We start from the raw sequence: 22765 nt of genomic DNA, 5'->3' as shown, positions 1-22765 counted from the left end.
CTAGAACACCGGTCTCAGCATCCACTGACTGGAACACAGCAACAACTTCCCCAAAGCCTCAGCAAGATTTTCAACAATTGGATCACCTCCTGCACGGACTCCCTGCCCGCCTCAAACACAGCAATACAACAGGATGAAGACCCCAGGTCAATAGGCATACAGGGAAGCCACTGTAAAAAACAGGAGCACAAATTAAGAATGAGTCTGGACAATGCAGACAGGAGAAGTTTAAATCCACTTTGAGACACTGCCATCAAATGATACGAAGTACCAAATGTGCCACTCTAGCAGACTGCATTGATGCCAGCAAAGAAATCTCCACCATTGGGAAAAATTTCTCTTCACCATCGGCCACCTCCAACTCGATCACTCCCTCGCAGGACCTCCACAACAATCTGTCTTCAATTCTTCTGCAACAAAATCAATGCCATTTGCAGCAACTTTAGCCAGCAACCAGACCTGAAAGACCTCGTCAAGTGCCTGCTGATATTTACGAAAAAACGAATGCTAACCACATGACCCCTCATCACCGCAGAAAAACTTGCTGCCACCATGAAGTTCATCTACTCACTGGCCCCATTGGACCCCTGCCTCCACCACACCTACTCCAGAGGACTGCAACCCATCAACTATGGCCACACCTATTCTGAATTCCTGCTACTCTCTGCGACCTTCCCAGATGCCAGGACACATTCGCCTAACAAAACACGGAATATGGGAAGGGTCAAGGGAATATGTTTAACGACCTACCATTTCATTTCCCAATACAAAGACTAACAAACACAATTTCCTTGTGTTTGTTAGGACACATTCGCCTGTCATCCCACTTCAGAAATGGCTATTGATTGTCGTTCAGGGCATATATGGATGCAATGGTAAAGGTGTGTCTGCCTATGTGTATACGGGATGCTAATAATCTACCTAGAATTTCAGCCACCGTCCCCTCTTTGGTACCCCAAAAGGAGCAGCAAATCAGAATGGCCACTCCTTGGTCTTAGTGGGCCCAGAAGAGAGGTGTTGACTCTGGAAGTAGCGCAAATTCAGCCTATGCCATTTTAAAGGATCTAGGAACCTTACTGTCTCAAATTGTGGATGGAGAAGAATAGGCTACTGCTTTTACCTACAGGTCCTTAAGGGGCCTGAAATGCAACTATTCGACTGCAGAAAGGGCATTGGCCTGTTTCTGGGCAGTTTAACACTTCAGTTTCTTCTTAAGGGGTATGCCTTTAACAATACACACTGAGCACAAACCTCTAATCTCAACTTTTTCCGTCAAAGAGGTTGAGTGAGCCTCACCTCATATTTCCAGGTGATAGTTAGGACTAGAAGGTTAGAATTTTAACCTAGAGCATAATTCTGGCCCAAATTATTTTGCTGCAGATTGCTTCGGAAGGTTGCCCCTCAATAAAACTCAAGACTGTGATGGGAATGACAACTTAAGTGACGTAATCCCCAATATATATACAATTGTGGAGAATAAAGGAGGTAATGGAAGGAGGGAGTAAAAAACGATTTGACTCAACTCAAAGTTAGAGAGTATAATTTCAAGGGTTGTCTCAAACAATTTAACCTGCAGGATGACATTAGGAGATACTGGGAGGTGAGGAATAAACTGAGTGGGGTTGATGACAAACTGATGAGATTAGATAAGATGGTTCCTCTTTGCATTCTGTGGGGCAAACTAGTGGATACAGGCCTTAAAGAGCACTTGGGCAGAAATCTAATTAAGAGTAGAATTCACACCCAGTACTGGTGGTCTGGGCTAGACTTCATACTTGAGCAAAAAGTGAAAAACGGAACCAGCTGCACCAACAGTGATAAAGTGATTCTTTAGCCATCCCAGAGTCCAAATGACTTCCCCAGTAAACCCAGGGTAAAACTGGCTCTTGACATTCTGGGGCCCGTTGAGAGTTTTGGTTTACAGATCAAATATAACCTTGTTGTGATGGACTACCACTCTAAGTGAAACACAGAAGATTGGTTTACTTCATTTAAGATTCCAAAGTCGACATATGTCTCATTAGCTGCAGCATTAAGTCGCCATACTGCCTCCCTTCCTTCATTAGTAGTTGTGCCTCCTTGCCTTCTGTGTGCCTTCCCACTCAGTAACCATCTCTTCTCTCTTTTGCCTTTTCCCTCTTTCGACTGTGCTATTCACAGAGCTATGTTCATGAAAGTAAATTAGTCTTCATCAGATAACAGGTGGTGGGGGAATGTGAGGGTGTGGAAACTGATACAAGGGATGGAAATGTTTTCCTGCCTTGGAGCTCATTTTAACATCTCCTATCCCCTAGGTACGGCAGGCAGATATTTTAGGATATTACCTCATTGGCATGCTTACCTAAGCTGCTGCCAGTGATATATGTTCTTCCGCAGTGTGGTCATCACCCTTTGCTTCAGCGCCTTTTCCAGTGCCTCTTCACTCTCATCAGCCTGCAACACTAAATTGATAACTGAATTGAGAAATGAAAGATTATGGTAACTACATTTATTATCTAAGCTCATGAGCAACAGGGCTAGACTCCAAGGTCATGGTTTGTCTTGCGGACCTGGGTCTGCATGTCACGTCCAGGACAAAAGTGTCCAGCATCATGTCAATACTGGCCAGTGCCTAGATCATCATCTGTCCCATGCACTTCACATAAATAAATGGAGGAGAGAAATGGGTAGAAATAGCTTAGTGTTGGTGACCAGAATGAAGAGACTGAAAATCCTGTCACAGAATAGAAGAACAGATATCCCATCATTACACTTTGCTCTTAAATACCTTCTCAAGCACTGTATTCTCTCAGGTCTTGATTCAGGATCTCTAGCCCACACCTAAAAGACTATCTTTTCACTTTCTTCGTGCCCATCTTGTGCAGATCAGTGCATCTGTTCCCCTATAGGGGAACTATCCACCTCAATACTCTTAGACTTGTGATTTCTAGGGCTTTAGGGCGACAAATGCAAAAAGAATAGATGATGGACGGAATGTCACCAAGTCACAATCCATTTTTTTTGCATGCCAGGCCATTCCAGATTAGACCCAGCCATATGCAAATTAGTCGTGACCCTGTTCCCCCATGGGAACAGTCCAGCCCGAACTGCCAGGCCAGGTCCTCCCTGGACCAGAAACAAGCATCCTAGCAAACCCCGAAACTGCTCCCAGGAGGCTTGTTTCCAGTCCAGGATCTAGGCCCAGATTGCTGATCTGGGGTGAAGGTTTGACATTGGGCAGCATTCTGTCCATCAATTGTTCTTTTTGCATTTGTCACCCCGAGTGGGACGGGTATGCCCAGACGTGAGTCTTGTGCTCTCCAAGCCACTGAAGTCAAGTTAGCCCGGCTGATGAGGGTAGATGCCCTGAAACCGGAACCAGGATGCTTGTTACCAGTCCAGGGAGGACCAGGCCTGCAGTTCGGGCTGAACTCTTCCCATGGGGAACATGGTCAGGACTGATTTGCATATGGCTGGGTCTGACTTGGAGTGGCAAGGGGAGCAAACAAACAATGGATTTAGGCCCAGATCTATGTACTGCGGTGAATGTTTGACATTGTGCAGCATTCTGTCCATCAAATGTTCGATTTGTAGATGTTCACGGTTGGCACTTTGATCTTTTTGGAGTTACTTCGAACCGTAAACTTAAAATATTGTTAACTCCAGTTCTACTGATTGGATTGTTATTGTTTTGATGTCAATTAATTTATTAAAATGTACCCTACTTTCTAAATTGCTTTGGGATTTTTCCCGTATTGCGTTTTCAGGTTTTTACTGTTTAAATGCTGCATAAATACCTTACACATTGCCTCTAAGGTAAGCATGACTGCTTTTTCGTGCAAAGTTACCCAGGGTAAACTAAACAGAAAAATTGGTCACAAGTGGGAATGTATAGTTGTCTAACTTAGCCAGTAAGCTTATTAATTGGTTACTGGTCAGGTGAAGACTTCAAAAGTATTATGTATTCATCTTTTTACAAAGTGAATCCCCAAACTCATAAATTGGAGTACAAAAGCAGTGTATCTACATGTAACACAACAAATATCTATTTACCATACACAAGACATAATTTCCCCCAAAAATTGTACATAACTGTAAACAACTGCTGTTTAATCAGGGCAGACAGGTCCCAACCACACCAGAGCACTATTAACTGCATCTACTGGATTATAATATAGAGTAAATCTGATGGCACTCCGATTTTTTTGAGAATCTCACAGAGTTTAGACCTAGGGATAAGGACAAAGGCGGTCCACAGATCCACAAAGACCACATAGAAGTGGCTGCTTTCAATGGCAATGGTTTCCCATTTGTTTAACAGAAAGTGTAAAACTTGACTACGATGCTAACTTTTACACTTATGCAAAACCAACAGTTGATGGACAGAATGTAGAACAATGTCATACATTCACCCCAGTACAGAGATCTGGGCCTAAATCCATTGTTTTTTTGCACTCCACACCACCCCAGTTCAGACATGGCCATATGCAAATCAGCCTTGACCCTGTGCCTCAAGGGAAGAGTCCAGCCCGAAATGCCAAGCCATGTCTTTTCTGGACCGGAATCAAGCATCCTAGGACCGGTTTCTGGCTATCAGCCGTCTTCAGCCAGGATAGCTTGACTCCAGTGGTGTGGAGAGCATGGGACTCACATCTGACCATACCCATCCCACTCGGGGTGACAAATGCAAAACCAACAGTTGATGGACAGAATGTAGAACAATGTCATACATTCACCCCAGTACAGAGATCTGGGCCTAAATCCATCGTTTTTTTGCACTCCACACCACCCCAGTTCAGACATGGCCATATGCAAATCAGCCTTGACCCTGTGCCTCATAGGAACAGTCCAGCCCGAACTGCCAAGCAATGTCTTTCCTGGACCGGAATCAAGCATCCTAGGACCGGTTTCTGGCTATCAGCCGTCTTCAGCCAGGATAGCTTGACTCCAGTGGTGTGGAGAGCATGGGACTTACGTCTGAGCATACCCATCCCACTCGAGGTGACAAATGCAAAACCAACAGTTGATGGACAGAATGTAGAACAATGTCATACATTCACCCCAGTACAGAGATCTGGGTCTAAATCCATCGTTTTTTTGCACTCCACACCACCCCAGTTCAGACAAGGCCATATGCAAATCAGCCTTGACCCTGTGCCTCATGGGAACAGTCCAGCCCGAACTGCCAAGCCATGTCTTTCCTAGACCGGAATCAAGCATCCTAGGACCGGTTTCTGGCTATTAGCCGTCTTCAGCCAGGATAGCTTGACTCCAGTGGTGTGAGGATCACGTAGCAGCGCCTACCTGATCATTAAAACTACATCCCCCATAATGCACTGTGTGGTTCCTTGTCTTATAAATAGGGGCGGGATCGGGAGTCCTTGTGCGTGATTTTGTTCTGTACCTGTTTCTGGAGTTTTCCGCGTTTGGAGGAAGGACTCTTTGCTGTGCTCTGCCCCTTTCCTGTCCCGGAGATTTCCCTTGCTACGTGCCTTGTTTCTGCTCGGGGCTCCGAGCGCGGTGCTTGCCTAGCACCTTTCCTCTAGAACTTTGCTTCCGGGTCTATGTTCTCGTCGTCCTGCCGAGCCGGCTGGTGAGCAGGCAGTTCACCGGCCGCAACCTGGGGTTCCTGTGCCGAAGATTCTTGAAACGTCCAAAGCGTGAGTAATAACGCTGAGTTACAGTGAGCATTTGGCTACACGGAAGTAAATTCGTTGTTTGCTTAGAGAGCGGAGCGCCATGGCTTTGCTGCGCGTTACCGTTACGAAGTCCCACATAGCTGGGGGGAGTTTGGAGGTTTCATTTATAAGTGCCAAAGCGGAAAGTGGTAGAAGGCTCTAAACTTTACCGTGTTTGGAGACTGGTTTCTAGTTGTTTGTTTTTCCTCTGCTAGAAGACTCTTTATCTGAACTTAGCAGCGGAAGATAGTAGTAGGAGGCTACATCTTACCGTTTGATTAATAATTACTTTGACGTTTATCGGATCGGGTGAAGGAACCCTTTTCTACTGTTTTTGGATTTACTTGTTTTCAGAAAGAATAAGGAGAAGGATTCTCTTTCATTCAAGGGAATAGTTGCATTGGAGCATCTTCACTGTATGAACACAATACTAGGGGGTGCGTTATTGTTCACATTAATATGTTCCTATTAGCATTGCACACACATGTATGAGTCTTAGAATAACTTGTCTTTTCTATCATCAGGGATCAGGATCATATATCGTTATGTGTGTGTATATATCTATAGCAGCAGGAGGGCACCTTTGGATAAACTGAACCAGGTGAATAGAGAGACGTTAGCTAGAATGAAATGAGAGTAGCATTTCATATGTGAAGTTTAACAGTGGTGTGTTTTCTCTTTCAGCTATCCCTTCCCTGCTGTTCCCTTCCGTCCCTCCCTGTTTTCTTTATTTCCCTCGCCCGATCACTCGAACACCCTGTGTAATTATTATCAGGGTGTTGGGGAGGTCAGAAGGTGGAGCCAATATTGCTGCGATTGGACCCTGCGGAGTGCATCCTGACAAGGGGTGTAGAGAGCATGGGACTCACGTCTGAGCATACCCATCCCACTCAGGGTGACAAATGCAAAACCAACAGTTGATGGACAAATGTAGAACAATGTCATACATTCACCCCAGTACAGAGATTTGGGCCTAAATCCATAGTTTTTTGCACTCCACACCACCCCAGTTCAGACATGGCCATATGCAAATCAGCCTTGACCCTGTGCCTCATGGGAACAGTCCAGCCCAAATTGCCAAGCCATGTCTTTCCTGGACCGGAATCAAGCATCCTAGGACCGGTTTCTGGCTATCAGCCGTCTTCAGCCAGGATAGCTTGACTCCAGTGGTGTGGAGAGCATGGGACTCACGTCTGAGCATACCCATCCCACACGGGGTGACAAATGCAAAACCAACAGTTGATGGACAGAATGTAGGACAATGTCATACATTCACCCCAGTACAGATATCTGAGCCTAAATCCATCGTTTTTTTGCACTCCACACCACCCTGGTGCAGACATGGCCATTTGCAAATCAGCCTTGACCCTGTGCCTCATGGGAACAGTCCAGCCCAAACTGCCAAGCCATGTCTTTCCTGGACCGGAATCAAGCATCCTAGGACCGGTTTCTGGCTATCGGCCGTCTTCAGCCAGGATAGCTTGACTCCAGTGGTGTGGAGAGCATGGGACCTTTACACTTAGACCTGCGTGGAAGTGTGATACTATCTGATTTTCCTCCATCCCCATGATAACTTATCTAATAGTACTGAATATGCTATGAAAATTAGTGCAAATCGTGGGACCACTCTACGCTTGATACAGCCATTTACTTTCATGTCATAAGTGTAAAGTTATATATCGCATGCACAGCATTGGGGGTTAACCTCAAGTGTCATGTGTTGCCCTGTGGGACCACAGCTGGGGTTCTCAAGAGGGTAGTTCAGCTGTGGAATGCATATAAATACTAGGTGTCGTCTCATGCAAGAATGTAACACAACAAACATCATATGTGAACTGATGGCCCAAAAAGGCGAATCAAACCCCAGAAACAATCCCCTTTACTCCCCAAAACAACTTACTCCACACTTCCACCCCAGAAACATCTGTCGCCCCCCCAACCTAACAAGATCTAGGTGTGAGTCAAACTAGAGTCTCCCATTGAGACCGGTTCAGGAATATCATACAAAGGTTGAGCTCCCACACTGATTCCAACCTCCCTGATCTTAGACTGAAGCGCCGAGACAGAGGCCTAATTGGCCTGAAAAATAGTCGCAGCATCTTCTGTGGACCGATCACTGCTTTCTAGCAACTCATGGGGCCTCTAAGTTAAGCCATGAATTATCAATTTTGCGGGGCGGAGCTAGCCGGCGACAGGAATGGCTGTGTAGTCTCCGAGCTCCGCAGGCACCACCACCAAAATCCGGCATTATCCTGACTTACTAAGAATTTATAACCACTACTGGCACCCCAGGTACTGGCGGCACCCCCGAGGACCGAACAGAACCGGCTGGGAAGAGCTCACCGCAGATTGGACGGAGGTAGAAGACTCGCTCTCCTGAGCTCCGGCTGGGCCTGCAGACCGCGGCCCCTGGTGATCCCTCGGCCGGCCTTGCGTGCGGCCGCCGGGCGGGATGATCTCCCAATTTGGTCGCCATTTCAGGTACGGGCGGCCGCGGGTCTGGCAGCGGGTAGCGGGTGCCGCGATCGGCTCCCGGCGGCTCCCGCTCGCGGCTGCAATGCACACACAGGCATAACGGCGGGTCAGCTCCGCAGAGATAGAGGTGATTGACGGCGCCATTGCTTGCCGCGAATATTGCGGTTGGCGGGAGAGGCCACGGTGTGTTCAGCTGGATCAGGAGCCTGGCGCCACTGTGGACTGCAGCTACGAGGGACCCCCGGGACCGGTGAGGCCCCCCTCCATTACTTTCACCCAGGTGGCACATAGACTTTCGGCTGTGCGATATCAAATTGCCACATGACGGTGGCGAAAGCGACCCCTGCAGCGGCCCGCTTCACTTCTTTTGGGGAGTAGACCAGAGTTAACCTTTACACTCACAGGAGGACAGCACTACCGATTGGCTGAGTGTCCCTCGGCCTGACCTGGGCAGCCGGACCCCCTCTCCATTGAATCGAGGGAGTGAGGGGGCGAGTGGGGAGAGACCGCACCCCTGATCCTTCCGTGCTGGGCAAAGTGAGTAGCACCCTGAAGACTGGGGGCCCGACGGACCCGCTGCAGCCCCTTTGGTGATAGTGCACAGTTCCCAGAGATGTGCAGCGAACCACGTGGCGCAACCGAACATGGGCAAAGGGGACAGGACACAGAGTAAGCTCCCCTTCTCACAGAGGCGATTGCCGACGCAAAGCCCCACGGCGCATCGAGATGAGGAGGTGCGGACGGTGGAGATGCACACAGAAGACTCTGATATTAAGACAATGCTCCACTCCATGGAACAAAATATTCAGACGAACATAGCGGCGCTAGGATCCAAGATGGACGCCATGTCCTACAGAATGGACCGCATGGCGGAACGACTCGATAAACATACGGAGCGGCATGACATGGCTGAACGGCGGATCACGGAGGTGGAGGAGGCCCAAACGGAGCTGGACACGGCACGACGGCGGGCGGAAACGCTCATAAAAACGCTACAGGACAAGACAAGGACGTTCGCATATTTTCACGGACCCGGCGGAATTGCAGAAAGCCCTGAAAACGTGGGCTAGGGAAAGGAAAGATGGCCAGGATGATAATCAGAAGGAGGCAGATGACAGTCAACTGGACGACCAGGAATGAGACAGAGGTCCGGCTCATGGTGCATGGAAATCTCAGGAAGAAGGCCTCAATAACCTAGCGTCGTGAAGAGACTGGCACTGGAGAAGACAATCATTGGGACGATATGTCAGATAAGTGGCACCGGGGTGTGGGAATAGGGTGAATCCACCCCATAGTTTGATCCCTTCGGAATTCGTTCACTGGGTGCCACTAACGCATATATGGGTTGATGGATTATGGTGATCACCAGAGGGGTGGCGGGAGGAGATGGGGTGACTAAGATACAACGTGGTGTTATATCATTGTGACTTGCATATAGACACTATGTCATATGACTGGTGGTGCGGGGCAGGGGGAAGGGGGCTAGGCCCCAGACTCGAGAGTTGAGTGCGGAAGCCGAGGGCTTGCTACCTCTGCCCCCGAGCGTAATGCAAAAGGGTCTGTTGAATTTGTTTCAAGGGAGGGGTGGGAGGGATGGGGACCTGCAAGGCCTAGTTGGGGTGGGTCTGCTGTGGGAGGCGGGTGGAATGTTGGGGACTGGGGTTAGATGTATATTGTTTTTTTGTTTGCCTGCGATGGTGCTCCTTGCTGACTATTGGTTTGGTACTGCTGTGAACACTGCTTCAAATTACAAGTCACATAGCCTGCCCGACTGCGTCCCTTCGGGGCGCCCTAAACCCTTTCACGATCACTGTAACACTCACATTAACCGACAGGGTTATGGCTGATCCCTCTCTCCCGCAGGCGGGCGCTACGCCGGACCACCTAAGGGCACTGACATGGAATGTTAGGGGCCTCAACGACTTCAGAAAACTACGGAAGGTTCTCAGTTATTTGCGTAGACACCGCATAGACCTTGCCCTTATACAGGAGACTCACTTACCCCTTAACAGTAAAATGCTGCCACATAGAGGAGTGGCGGGCTGTAGTGTGGCGGCTGGATTTACGACACACTCAAGGGGAACGCTTATCTGGGTCAACCCACACTCCAAACTCACACTCACGCCGCTTGAGGTAGACCCCGAAGGTCGCTTTGTCATATGCAGGTGTCGGGGAAAGGGACACGATTTGTTAGTGGGGAATGTCTATGGTCCGAACTATGACTCCCCTGATTTCTTCACAGAGTTTGCCCGGAAAAGCAAGTCGTATGCCTACACGAATATGCTCTGGGGAGGGGATTTTAATCTAATCTTAGATCCAGATTTGGATAGGTCGGCGGGGCCCCCCCGGAGCCTATCGGCTGCCGCGGCGGTGGTTCAGTCTGAACTAACACAATTAGATCTCCAGGATGTGTGGCGCAGCCGACACCACTCCAGAGGGGGGTACACTCACTACTCAGCATATTATGAACTACACACTAGGATAGATTACTGGCTGGCTTCACAACAGCTTGGCAATAGTATTAGGGACTGCCAGATTCTGCCCGCACGCTGTCAGATCATTCTCCTCTTCTCCTGCTTCTGGAGACGCCGGTACACAAGATCCCCCCCTTTACGTGGCGATTCCGTCCGTACTCACTGCTAGACGAGGTTTTCCGGGGAGAACTTGCTGACGACATAGACGCCTTTTTTTAGACCAATGTGGGTTCAGTTGACAGCTTTCAGACCCTTTGGGAGGCCTTTAAGGTCTATGTACGCGGGATGGCCATGGCCAAACACTCCAGTGTTCTGAAATCGATCAGGCAAAGACTCCAAATTCTCGAGAATCAGCTCTCAGACCTGGAAGCGAAACAGAGGGAGGAGCCTGACGGAGACGCTCTGCCCACAATCAAACAACTGTTGTCGGAGTTTAATGCGGAAGCGGACAGGGAAGTGAAGCATATGGGCAAGTACGCCTCGGCCCGCACGTATGGGGAAGGTGAGAGACCTGGCTCCCTTCTGGCCAAGATAGTTCGGAACGAAAGGCGTCAACTGAGAGTAGGCGAGCTGGCGGCGAGCTCGGGTGAGATCCTTACAGACGAAGAGCAGATCCTGGGGGAATTTCGGCAGTATTATTCCTCTTTGTACACATCTAGGTCGTCTGGCATGGAGGAGGCGATCGACGACTACCTGAGCTATATCCGAATGCCGCAACTGTCAAACGTACAGAGAGAATTCCTCATGATGCCCATTCAAAAAGAGGAAATAGTGGAGGCCCTGGAGGGCATGCGGTCCGGCAGCGCCCCAGGAGCTGATGGGCTGACGGTGAGCTTCTATAAGGTATTCAAAGATCAATTGGTGCCTCACCTCTCCATGCTCTTTGATGATATCTGCATGGAAGGTAGCATGCCTGCCTCTATGAGAGAAGCCCTCATTATCACACTCCTGAAACCGGGAAGCCCCCCACTGAGTGCGGCTCATATAGACCTCTGTCTCTGATCAATGTCGATGCAAAGTTGTACGCCAAAGTACTGGCGACCCGTCTCGCATTGCTCGTTCTGGAACTGGTCGCCCCAGAACAGGCCGGATTTATCCCCTCACGGAACCTTACGTACAATATACGCACGGTATTGGGGACGATGCAGCATGTAAAACCAGAGAACAAGGCATTGGCGGTCTTCCTCGATATGGAGAAGGCGTTCGACTCTGTGGAGTGGCCCTTCATGTCGAGAGTACTTAGAAAGCTGGGGCTGGGCGAACCCTTCCTGCAAATGATCGGGGCCTTGTACTACAAACCAACGGCCAGACTCCGAATAGGGGATAGGGTCACGGAACCGTTTGAGATCTGCAGGGGGACCAGACAGGGCTGCCCCCTCTCGCCGTTGCTGTACGCACTGGTGGCAGAACCGCTAGCATGTGCGTTGCGGGAATACCACAGTCATGAGGGCATTAGCTTTCCAACTTACAAGATTTGTATCTCCACGTACGCGGATGATACGCTCCTGTATATTCGAGACCCGGAACTAAACCTCTCCTCCGTGCTTAGGGAAGTGGTCCAATTCGGGGCGCTGTCCGGTCTGCAGATGAACTGGAAGAAATCGGTGGCTTTCCCACTGACCCCGGTAACCCGCAAATTTGTTATGGATTACCCACTACAGTGGTCAGAAGACCCAGTTAGATACCTGGGCATACAGCTACATCCGAATCCGGAAATCCTAGTGAGGGAAAATTACGGAGTTGCCTATACCAAACTGACTGAGGACATAGACAGATGGTGTAAATTACCGCTGTCTCTGGCGGGCCGTATTGCATTAATGAAAATGATTGTGCTCCCGAGGTTTCTGTTTCTCTTCAACAATATACCGGTGATCCTCTCCAAAGCCTTTTTTAAGACGATGACGCAAGCCCTCACACGGCTGGCATGGGGAGGTAAGCAACCACGGGTCCAATGGCAGATTCTGACGCTCCCATATGAACAAGGTGACCTGGCTGCTCCTGATATGGAGAGATATTACAGGGTGGCGCAAGCGACACATTTACATACATGGATTCACGGGGAACGCAAGATCCCACATGTGATTCTGGAAACATTATTCACGGACCCACTCCCTCCACAGGCTACCATATTTGAGCCGGCCACGCGTCGGGTCGGGATGCTGGACTCAATCGCCACGACGAACCACGCATGGCACTCTTTGGCCAGGAGTCGGGACGCCGTGTTCTTATACTCTCCTCTAGTGCCGAATGGGTGGGCCCGGTGGCTGGCGCCGTTGCGGGAGAGAGGGGTCACACGCGCCCTGGAACAACTAGGAATCCGGACACTGGGAGACTCGTTCAGAGATGGCGTGGCGGTCACCTGGGAGCAGGTCGACACATCCCAGACTTCGATGTCGTTGCTGCACCGTTTTCATTTCCACAGGGTCCGCGCAGCACTGCGGGAGCTGCTGGGACCGGACATGGCAGAACCACCCGAAATCCCGGAACTGACATATGTCGTAAAGACACCCTCACCCAGTCACTTGATCTCGCGACTATACAAGGCAGGGCAGCACAAAGCGGAACAGCCTACCTCGAAAGCCCGACTGGCGTGGCAGCGGGACCTGGAGACACAAATAGACGATTCGATGTGGAAATACTGCTGCCAAAATACTAAGAAAGAATCGCTCAATGCCAGACACAGACTCATTCACTTTAAATTTCTGCAGCGAGTTTATTATACCCCGGAACGTCTTCACAGATACGGACTCCGACAAACGCCGGAGTGTGAACGCTGCCATGCATCTGTGGCGGACTTCATGCATCTGGCGTGGACCTGTCCGGGAATCAACAAATTCTGGGAGGAAATTTTCCAAGAATTAGGACTAGTACTTGAATCGGAGCTCCCGGCTGACCCGGCACTGGCGTTGCTGGGACACACCAGGATACTTCCACCGGAGTCTCGCCGTCTGGCAGACATGGGGCTACTCATGGCACGACGCGCTGTGGCGCAATGCTGGATGCGAGGCCCATTCCCGACTAAGCACCGATGGGCAAGGGGCCTGCTGTATAGCTGCACCCAATCACAGCACTATAGCGAACTCCTGCCCCCGGTTAGTAGACCAAAAATTTCTGGGAACTGTACTTGACTTTCAGGTCTAACAAGGATACCGCGGAAGCAGCTCGGGAGGAGAGTGACGAGCAGCGGGGCGGAAAGAAAGGTGTCGAAGCTTCGGCACAGAGCACTCCATAGTTCAGGCTGGACAGCGGACAAGCGTGGGAGACACAGGGGGGCGCGGGACCTATACAAGGGACACGAGTAAGGAGCGAGTAGGAGCAGGGAGGCCAGGCAAGAGCAGGTAGGAGGCTAGTGTAGGGAATTGCAGCAGTGCAGTGTTAGGTATGAAGGCACAGGGAATTGATTCGGTAGGGCAGCAGAGATGTTTGGCGCACAGGCAGGCAGGGGGGGGGGGTCGGTTGGGTGGGTTTGTTATGAGAGCGAGGTTATATTTGAGGCTATGTTTGCGGACACACACACTTCCCAAATACTCCCAGGAGGCACAGCTGCCGACATTTTCAAGTTTGCACAGGGTGGGAGGGGTAGGTTGAGGGGCGGTGGGGGGAAAAAATATGTTAGACGGGGATGGTAACCCCGGGACATGTATGGCCGGACCCTCGGATCGACGACGAACCGCCTTTTTGTACAGTCACTATTCTCAGTATTGAAGTTGACTTAAATTTGCTGCCGGCCCCAGGGTAGTAGGCGAAAAGCTGTGTGTGTGTTCTGATGTCGAATAAAAGTTTATAACCCAAAAAAAAAAAAATACAAAAAAAAAATTATCAATTTTGCTCTGCGCTTGGGAAGTGGTGGGTTTTTCCCATTCCATGGTTTGGGGCTCCCGTCCAGAGGTGCTACAACAGCAAAAGTAATCACAGTGGCCAGTGAATATAGAGTGCAACAGGTTGGAACATATGTCAAACTTAGACTGTCAGTGCTTGCCCCCCACAATAGTTAGTAGGAATGGGGGAGGAGATAGGAGCCTACATGAGATAGCGACAGGGCGGCCAAGTCTGAAAACAGTGGCGGGACTACATCTGCTGGTCCACAGCCAGCTTGCACCACGGGTCTCTAAGGTGAGGAGAGCATGTGTAGCTAAAGACTACGTCAGGAACACCATCCAAGGAGATACAGTGGTCCATGCTGGAATACCAGAGGGACCGCACAAGGTCACCTCACCAGTCACACCAACGCCCCTGGGAGGTCGCGCTCGCACTCTTGATGCTGCCTCGCTGTTCCCCGTAGGAAGTTGGCTCTTTATAAGATACACCGAAATGAGGTATATCGTGCTGTGAGAAAGTGGCTCTATATATACTGGACAATAAGGAAGTACAGTGTGTATAAAGTCCACAAACCCCAAAGGTATAACAGAGGTTAAAGTCAGGACTGACCTTACTCTCCAAAGTGGTAGCTTGGTCGAGCAGTAAGGCAGTACCAGAGGGCAGTGCAAAGCATTGGTTGTACACACTCAGTCAGCAAAAGATTTCACACACTCAAAGACTGAACTCCAGGCCAATGGTTGTTATATCCAAAGATATAGTTGTTTTATTTTTAGAACCAACAAGCATAAAAATATACTTTGCTAGGTATGAAGGCTTTCTTGTAATTACTTTGCAAGGAAGCAATAAGGTATGTAAACACAGTAGGTACAGGGGTTGCTGAAGGCAACACAGTCTAGACACACTTGAGCATTGAGCTCAATGGATTATTATCAGAAAAGTACAGTTAATTACAGTGTAGATTACTTTAGTAGTTCCAGGTCTAAATCCTAGATTCAGTCCTGGGGTCTAAGCTGATACCAGATTAGCAAAAACGTTTTAGTTACTGTAGTGAATTTTCATGAATATAAAGCTGTTTTAAAAGTTCACACTTAAAAACTTTTCAAGGTAAATCGGACAATGTTATTCAATGGACGAAAATTCAGGGTGCAGGTAAAGTACGATCTAGTTACTTTTGTAATCCAGCACTGGTTTCCTAGGGCCAGCACTGGGGTCTTCACTCAAAACAGGTAGGTAATTGCGTTTCAGTATTTCGTATGATTTTTAAAGAATATTTCAAGTTTTCAAAAGTAGACACTCAGAAGAAATTTCATAGAAAAGCAGACGATGGGTTCCTATGGAGAAAATACAGATTACTAGTAAACCCGGTAAGGATTACTTTTGCGGTTCAGTACTGGGCTGAAAGGTACAGTACTGGCTTCTCCCCTGATCACAGGTGAGTACTTCGGAATTCGGCTGATTTTATATGAATATTTTCAGATTTCAAAACTTCACACTTAGAAAATTTTCAAGTCAAAATTGGTCAATGTTATCCAATGAAAGGTAAGTGAGTTACCGGTTTCCAGGTGAGTACTTGGTTGGTGAAGTTATGGTTCTGGGCATAGACTCAGGGGTCCCCCAAGGTCAGGTAAGTACATTTGGTTCAGCCCCAGTAGCACATGGCCGGCCGGGTGCAGAGGTAGTTAGGCCCAATGATATCCAATGAGGGAAAGGGGGCCTTCTGTTGGTGGCTGTTGGCTAGCAGTCCACGCGGCTGTGGGAGCAGGGCTCCTGGTCACTTGCTCAGGGCAAGGGGGGAAGTAGGATAGGACAAAGGTGACACAGCCAGCGGCACTCGGGCGGCTGGGTGCAGGGTGCTTTTGAGCCGACGGGCGCTCAATGTTATCCAATGGGAAAGGTCAAAAAGGAACAAAGGCTGCAGGTTTGGGATGGAGACTCTCCAGGGGCGACCAGCACTTCGAGAGGTAAGTTGGGATCTTGGAGCACAGGTAGGTACCCCAAAGGGAGGCAAAGGGGGCTGTAGGGCGCCAGGTGCAGGGGTGTCTTTGGGTGTCGGAAAAGCTTATCCTCGGCTGGTCGCAGTTGGGGTGGCCCCTGGTTCTGAGTCTGCAGACGTCGGCTGGTTCGTCGAGGAGGGTCTTTGGGCACTGAACTTCGGGTCTGGAGCTTCCTGGCTGGCACCAGCTGGTTGTTGAAGCAGAGCCTCTGCTGATGGGAGTCCCAGTCTTTAAGAGGGTCAAGGCAGGCAGGTCCTCTGGGTGTCCCAAGGTTGCTGTCCGTTGGTCGCCGGGATTAGGCAGGAGCAGGCGAGTCTTCTTCTTGATCTTCTTTCTTCTTTTCGCATCGGGATCTGAGGAAGGAAGGTTCAGGGAGCTCCTAAATACTAAATTTAGGGGTGTTGCAGGTAGGGCAAGTACAGGGACCAATGGGTCACTGTCCTGGGGTGAGTACACCCCCTAGCCTGCTCCTCTCCTGTGGGAAGGGGGCAGGAGCCTAGCTGGGATTGGGCAGGGCTCCCTATCTACAAGATGGCCGGGGCTGGTCCAGAGCTTCCTGGCTGGCACCAGGTGGGTTGTTGAAGCAGAGCCTCTGCTGATGGGAGTCCCAGTCTTTAAGAGGGTCAAGGCAGCAGGTCCTCTGGGTGTCCCAAGGTTGCTGTTCGCGTTCGTCGCCGGGATTAGGCAGGAGCAGGTTCCAGGATCAACAGGCCGGTAGGACTGGGGCCAAGTCAGTTGTTGTCGTCCTGTTGTTAGCAGCTGCACGGCGGGTCTTCTTCTTGATATTCTTTCTTCTTTTCGGATCGGGATCTGAAGAAGGAATACTAAATACTAAATTTAGGGGCATTACAGGTAGGGCAAGGACAGGGACCGGGGTGAGTACACCCCCTAGCCTGCTCCTCTCCTGTGGGAGGGGGGCAGGAGCCTAGCTGGGATTGGGCAGGGCTCCCCATCTACAAAATGGAAAGGGGCCTCATCTCCCCCACCTGAGGGGTGGGGTTGGCACAGGCTGGCACCCCCCCCTTCCTGACGTAGTTTTTCCCGCCAGTCTTCCCGCCGGAGTGGGGGTTAGGACTGGTGGGGGCCAGCTGCTGGGTGCAACAAATGGTCTGGAGAAGCTCTCAGAAGCGGTATGCCTTTGAAGCTTCCCCCTGCCCATCCTGAGGGAGGAGACGTAGCACCTCGCCCAGGATGTGCATTGTTGCAGGCCAAGGAGAGCGGGGGCTCTCCATCCAGCGGTCCAGCAACATGTCTGCTGTGTGGCAGCCTCAGCAGCCACTCAGCCCAGACGTGGATTGTAGGTTAGGGTTTCGGAGGGCATCTCTTAGATGCCCTCTGGTGCATTTTACATTAAATCCCACACTGGCGTCAGTGCGGGTTTAATGTGCTGAGAAGTTTGATACCAAAGCTGTCAGTCTTCAGTGTAGCCATTATGGTGATGTGGAGTTTGTAGTGACAACCTCCCAGCACCATATACTCTTAATAGCATCACTGCACTTACAGTGCCCAGGAATGGCCCTGGGTACTGTGGGGTACAGAGTTCGTGCACCAGTGCAGGATGCTCTGGATCTTGGGCTGTAGGGGCTGAACCTGGCCTCCACCAACAAGGTGGCCCAAGTACACCACAGTGCCCTGCCCTATCTGGCATTTGGATGCCTTGATAGTCAGTCCTGCAGATTGCAGGGCTTGTAGAACCTCCCCAAGCTGGAGCAGGTGAACCTGCCAGATGGAGCTAAAGATAGCAATATCATCAAGAGATGCTGCACTGAAGGATTCCAACTCAGTCAGGACTTGGTTCACCAACCTCTGGAAGGTGGCAGAGCCCTCTATAGTCCACACAAAACATCATCTCTCTCTTTCCACCCTATTGATGAGGTTTGGGGACTAGAACCACTAGGCTAGCCCAGGGGCTCTCAGAAGGTTCAATCACCCTTAACTCCAGCATCTTGCTGACTTCAGCTTTGATGCTTTCCTTGACTTGGTTTGATTGTCGATAGATTTTGTTTTTGACAGGGTTACTGTCACCAGTGTCCACATCATGGGTACACCAGCTGGTCAGACCAGGGGTCAAGGAAAAGATGCTAGCAAACTGCTGCAAGACTTGCTTGCAGTCAGCCGCCTGCTGTTGGGAAGTGAGGGTGTCGGAAAAGACTGCTCTATCCACTGACCCATCTTTTGGGCTGGAAGAGAGGAGATCAGGGAGAGGTTCACTCTCTGCTTCCGGTTCCTCGTCAGTCACCATCAGCATGGTGAGGTCAGCCCTGTCAATGTAGAGTTTGAGGCGGTTCCCTTTTGGGTGTCCTGCTGGTGCCCACGTCCACTAAGTAAGTGACCTCACTCTTTTTCTCCAGGATAGGGTAAGGGCCACTCCATCTGTCTTGGAGAGCCCTTGGTGCCACTGGCTCCAAAACCCACACCTGTTGCCCAGGTTGAAATTCAACCATGGCAGATTTTTGGTCATATCAGTGCTTCTGCAGGTCCTGATTGGCCTGAAGATTTTTGGATGCCTTAACCATGTACTCAGCCATTCTGGACCTTAGGCCAAGCACATAGTCCACAATGTCTTGTTTGGGTTCTTGGAGAGGCCTCTCCCAACCCTCCTTTACAAGACAAAGTGGTCCCCTTATAGCAGTGTTTCCCAAACTGTGGTCCGTGGACCCCCAGGGGTCCGTGAGACAATCCCAGGGGGTCAGCAGGATTGGAGTGCCTGTCGTCGTAGTGAAAAATGCAATGCCCAGGTCCTCACAGCATACAAGAGCTGTGAATGTTGGCGCAGAGGCGGCAAGACCACAACAATACAATCGGGAGGTGGGGGCAGCGAATGGGCAGTCAGGGGGTCGGGGGCACAGCGGCTCGGGAAACGAGTGGAACAGCAAGCAAAGGGACAAAAACAAGGAAAATACGAGTGGCGCAGAAGGGCACAAAAAAACGAGTGGAACAGAGGGCAGAAGGGCACAAAAACGAGGGAAAAACGAGTGGAACAGGGGGCAGAAAGGCACAAAAAAAGGAACGAGGGAAAAACGAGTGGAACAGACGGCAGAAAGGCACAAAAAACCGAGTGGAACAGAGGGCAGAAAGGCACAAAAAACTAGGGGAAAACGAGTGGACAGAGGGCAGAAGGGCACAAAAAACGAGGAAAAAACTAGTGGAACAGAGGGCAGAAAGGCACAAAAAAACAAGTGGAACAGAGGGCAGAAAGGCACAAAAAAACGACTGGAACAGAGGGCAGAAGGGCACAAAAAACGGGGGGAAAAATAGTGGAACAGAGGGCAGAAAGGCACAAAAAAATTAGCGAAAAACGAGTGGCGCAGAGGGCAGAAGGGCACAAAAAAACAAGTGGAACATAGGGCAGAAAGGCACAAAAAATGAGGGAAAAACGAATGGCGCAGAGGGCAGAAGGGCACAAAAAAACAAGTGCAACAGAGGGCAGAAAGGCACAAAAAACGAGTGGAACAGAGGGCAGAAGGGCACAAAAACTAGGGAAAACGTGTGGAACAGAGGGCAGAAGGGCACAAAAAACGAGGTAAAACGAGTGGAACAGAGGGCAAAGGGGACAAAAAACGAGGGGAAAACTAGTGGAACAGAGGGCAAAAAGGCACAAAAAAACAAGAGGCACAGAGGGCAGTAAGGCACAAAAGACGAGGGAAAAATGAGTGGCACAGAGGGCAGAAAGGCACAAAAAACGAGGAAAAAACGAGTGGAACAGAGGGTAGAAAGGCACAAAAAACGAGTGGAACAGAGGGCAGAAAGGCACAAAAAAACGACTGGAACAGAGGGCAGAAGGGCACAAAAAGTGGGGGGAAAAATAGTGGAACAGAGGACAGAAAGGCACAAAAAATGAGGGGAAAACGAGTGGCGCAGAGGGCAGAAGGGCACAATAAAATGAGTGGAACAGAGGGCAGAAAGGCAAAAACAACTAGGGAAAAACGAGTGGCGCAGAGGGCAGAAGGGCACACAAAAACAAGTGGAACAGAGGGCAGAAAGGCACAAAAAACGAGTGGAACAGAGGGCAAAAGGGCACAAACACGAGGGAAAACATGTGGAACAGAGGGCAGAAGGGCACAAAAAACACGTGGACCAGAGGGCAGAAGGGCACAAAAAACGAGGTAAAACGAGTGGAACGGAGGGCAGAAAGGCACAAAAAACGAGGGGAAAAATGAGTGGAACAGAAGGCAGAAGGGCACAAAAAACGAATGGAACAAAATGTAAAAGGGGCACAAAAACGAGCGGCACAGAAGGCAAAAAGGGCACAGAAATACCGGAGAAAAACGAGTGGCACAGAGGCAAAATGCAGAATACAGAAATACAGGGGCAGCTAAGAGCAAAAGGCAGAATGGGCAGAGAGGCGGGGAGGCAGCGAGGGAAACAGAAGGGAAAATCGGGCAGAGACACAGGGCCAGTGAGGGGTACAGAAGGAAATACCAGGCAGAGAGAGCACACGGACAGCGAGGGGAACAGAGGGAAGAAAAAGGGGCATGGACCACGTACAGGCAGCAAGGGAAGACAGACAACAGCAGTCACAGACACAACAATGAAAATACAGGCAATACAATAAAAGCATTAAAGCGTTGAAAGGCACATGTGTATAGGTTACCGTTACTTGACAGCCAGGTAAAAATAGATGCAGCCAGGATCAGCAGTAGGATTTTCGTGCTGCTGTCTGATTGCTCACTTTCCACAAGCCCTTGGGTGAATTATGTGTGCTGTCAAGCTTTCATATTCAGACATTTAACGCTCTTATTCTGTGTAGCCTTTGCAGTTTGTTGTTGGCAAGAGACAGGGCAGCGTGCATCCTAACAGGAGAGGGTCATGTTAGGTGCCACGCGAGGTCTCTCTGAAATATGCCTTAACTGCACTGCTCACCCCTTGGTGGTAAAATGTTGTTCTGCTGTCTGTGACTAAAGATGTCTAACAGGGGTTGATGGTAATTGGCATAGCATTGTTCCATTATCTCGCTGAAACAATATGCCTCCTGTGCAGAAACAATTTGCCTCCTGTGCAGATACCTTCCTGCCATCTCTTGCACTTCCATGATGAACTCCTAATATAGACTAGGCCTGGCCGGCAAATACAGTTCCGTTCGCGGAATTTGTTTAATTTCGCGTTCCGCGGAGAACGGGAAATTGCCCAAAAATGCTGCGTTATGCGACATCGCAAAATTGCTTGTTCGCGTTCTCAAAATACGTGTTCGCGAGATATTTCTCCCCGAGCAAGCAAACAGCAATTGCGAACAGTAAAAAAGCATCGCGAACAAGCAATTCCGCGTGTTCGCAGAATTTCTGCTTGTTCGCGGAGATTTCTTACAGTTTCGCGGAGATTTGCTTAACGCGATTACGCAACTTCCGCCCACCCCTAATATAGACCTTGAATTTGCTCTGTACACTGCACTCATTGCTTTGTGCACTATCTTGTTAGAATTTTCACAATATTCGTTGCTCCTTGGGGCATGTCTTTATAATAAAATGCTTCATAATTGTATAATATTTTAGACCTTCTTAAACTGTGAATAGGTAAAAATGCTAATAATTCACAATCATTCAACCTGTTGCTGTAAGGAAGGGTCACCACTCCAAGGCTCTGGAATGAGAATGTAGAGGTGCTGCTATCGCTGTGAGCAGGAGACTTGTACCACTAAATAATACACTGCCAATAGACCCAATTAAGGCTGTCTCCCTCTTGAAATTGCCTCTGCTTCAAAAGGCGTTTCAAAAACGAAATTTAAATTGTACACATTGCTTGGGGGTCCCCGGTTTCCAGTAGTGATTTAGTGGGGGTCCTCAGGAGTCAAAAGTTTGGGGACCACTGCCTTACAGGATGACCAAACAGAAGTTAAAAGGGTGAAAACCCCACTCCCTTCTGTGGCACTTCCCATAGGGAAAAGCAGGCATGGCAACAGGACATCCCATCTCCTTTGGGTTTTTCAGGGAGCCCCATGATCATACCTTTCAATGTCTTGTTGAACCTTTCTACAAGACCATTGGTTTGTAGGTGGTATGGAGTAGTGAACTTGTACTGCACCCCACACTCCTTCCACATGTGTTTCAGGTAAGCAGACATGAAGTTGGCACCTCTGTCTGAAACCAACTCCTTAGGAAATCCTACCCAGGGCCTTGGCTACTGCAGGAGCTGTGGTAACCCTAAGGGGAATTGCTTCAGGGTACCTACTACTACTAGAATGATCCACTACTACTAGAAGGAATTTGTTCCCTGAGGCTGTGGGAGGCTCAAGTGGACCCACAATGTCCACACCTACCCTTTCAAAGGGCACCCCCACCACTGGCAGTGGTATCAGGGGGGCCTTTGGCTTGCCACCTGTCTTGCCACTGGCCTGACAGGTAACACAGGA

At 49.7% G+C, this 22765-nt stretch overlaps 1 protein-coding gene across 3 annotated transcripts in view; it reads right to left on the bottom strand.

Annotated features, from left to right (window-relative positions):
• Nucleotides 1-22765, bottom strand: part of METTL17 (methyltransferase like 17) — a 244738-nt gene that overhangs the window by 111168 nt on the left and 110805 nt on the right. For all 3 annotated transcript variants that reach the window (XM_078644984.1, XM_078644986.1, XM_078644985.1), the window contains exon 4: nt 2342-2441. In XM_078644984.1, the coding sequence (XP_078501110.1) occupies nt 2342-2441 (100 nt within the window). The remainder of the gene's footprint in view (nt 1-2341; nt 2442-22765) is intronic.

The sequence above is a fragment of the Lissotriton helveticus genome, chromosome 5_1 (assembly GCF_964261635.1).
Source record: "Lissotriton helveticus chromosome 5_1, aLisHel1.1, whole genome shotgun sequence".
Classification (NCBI taxonomy): Eukaryota; Metazoa; Chordata; class Amphibia; order Caudata; family Salamandridae; genus Lissotriton; species Lissotriton helveticus.
Note: the sequence above shows the minus strand (reverse complement) of the source record. Positions and strands in the feature narration are given on the sequence as shown.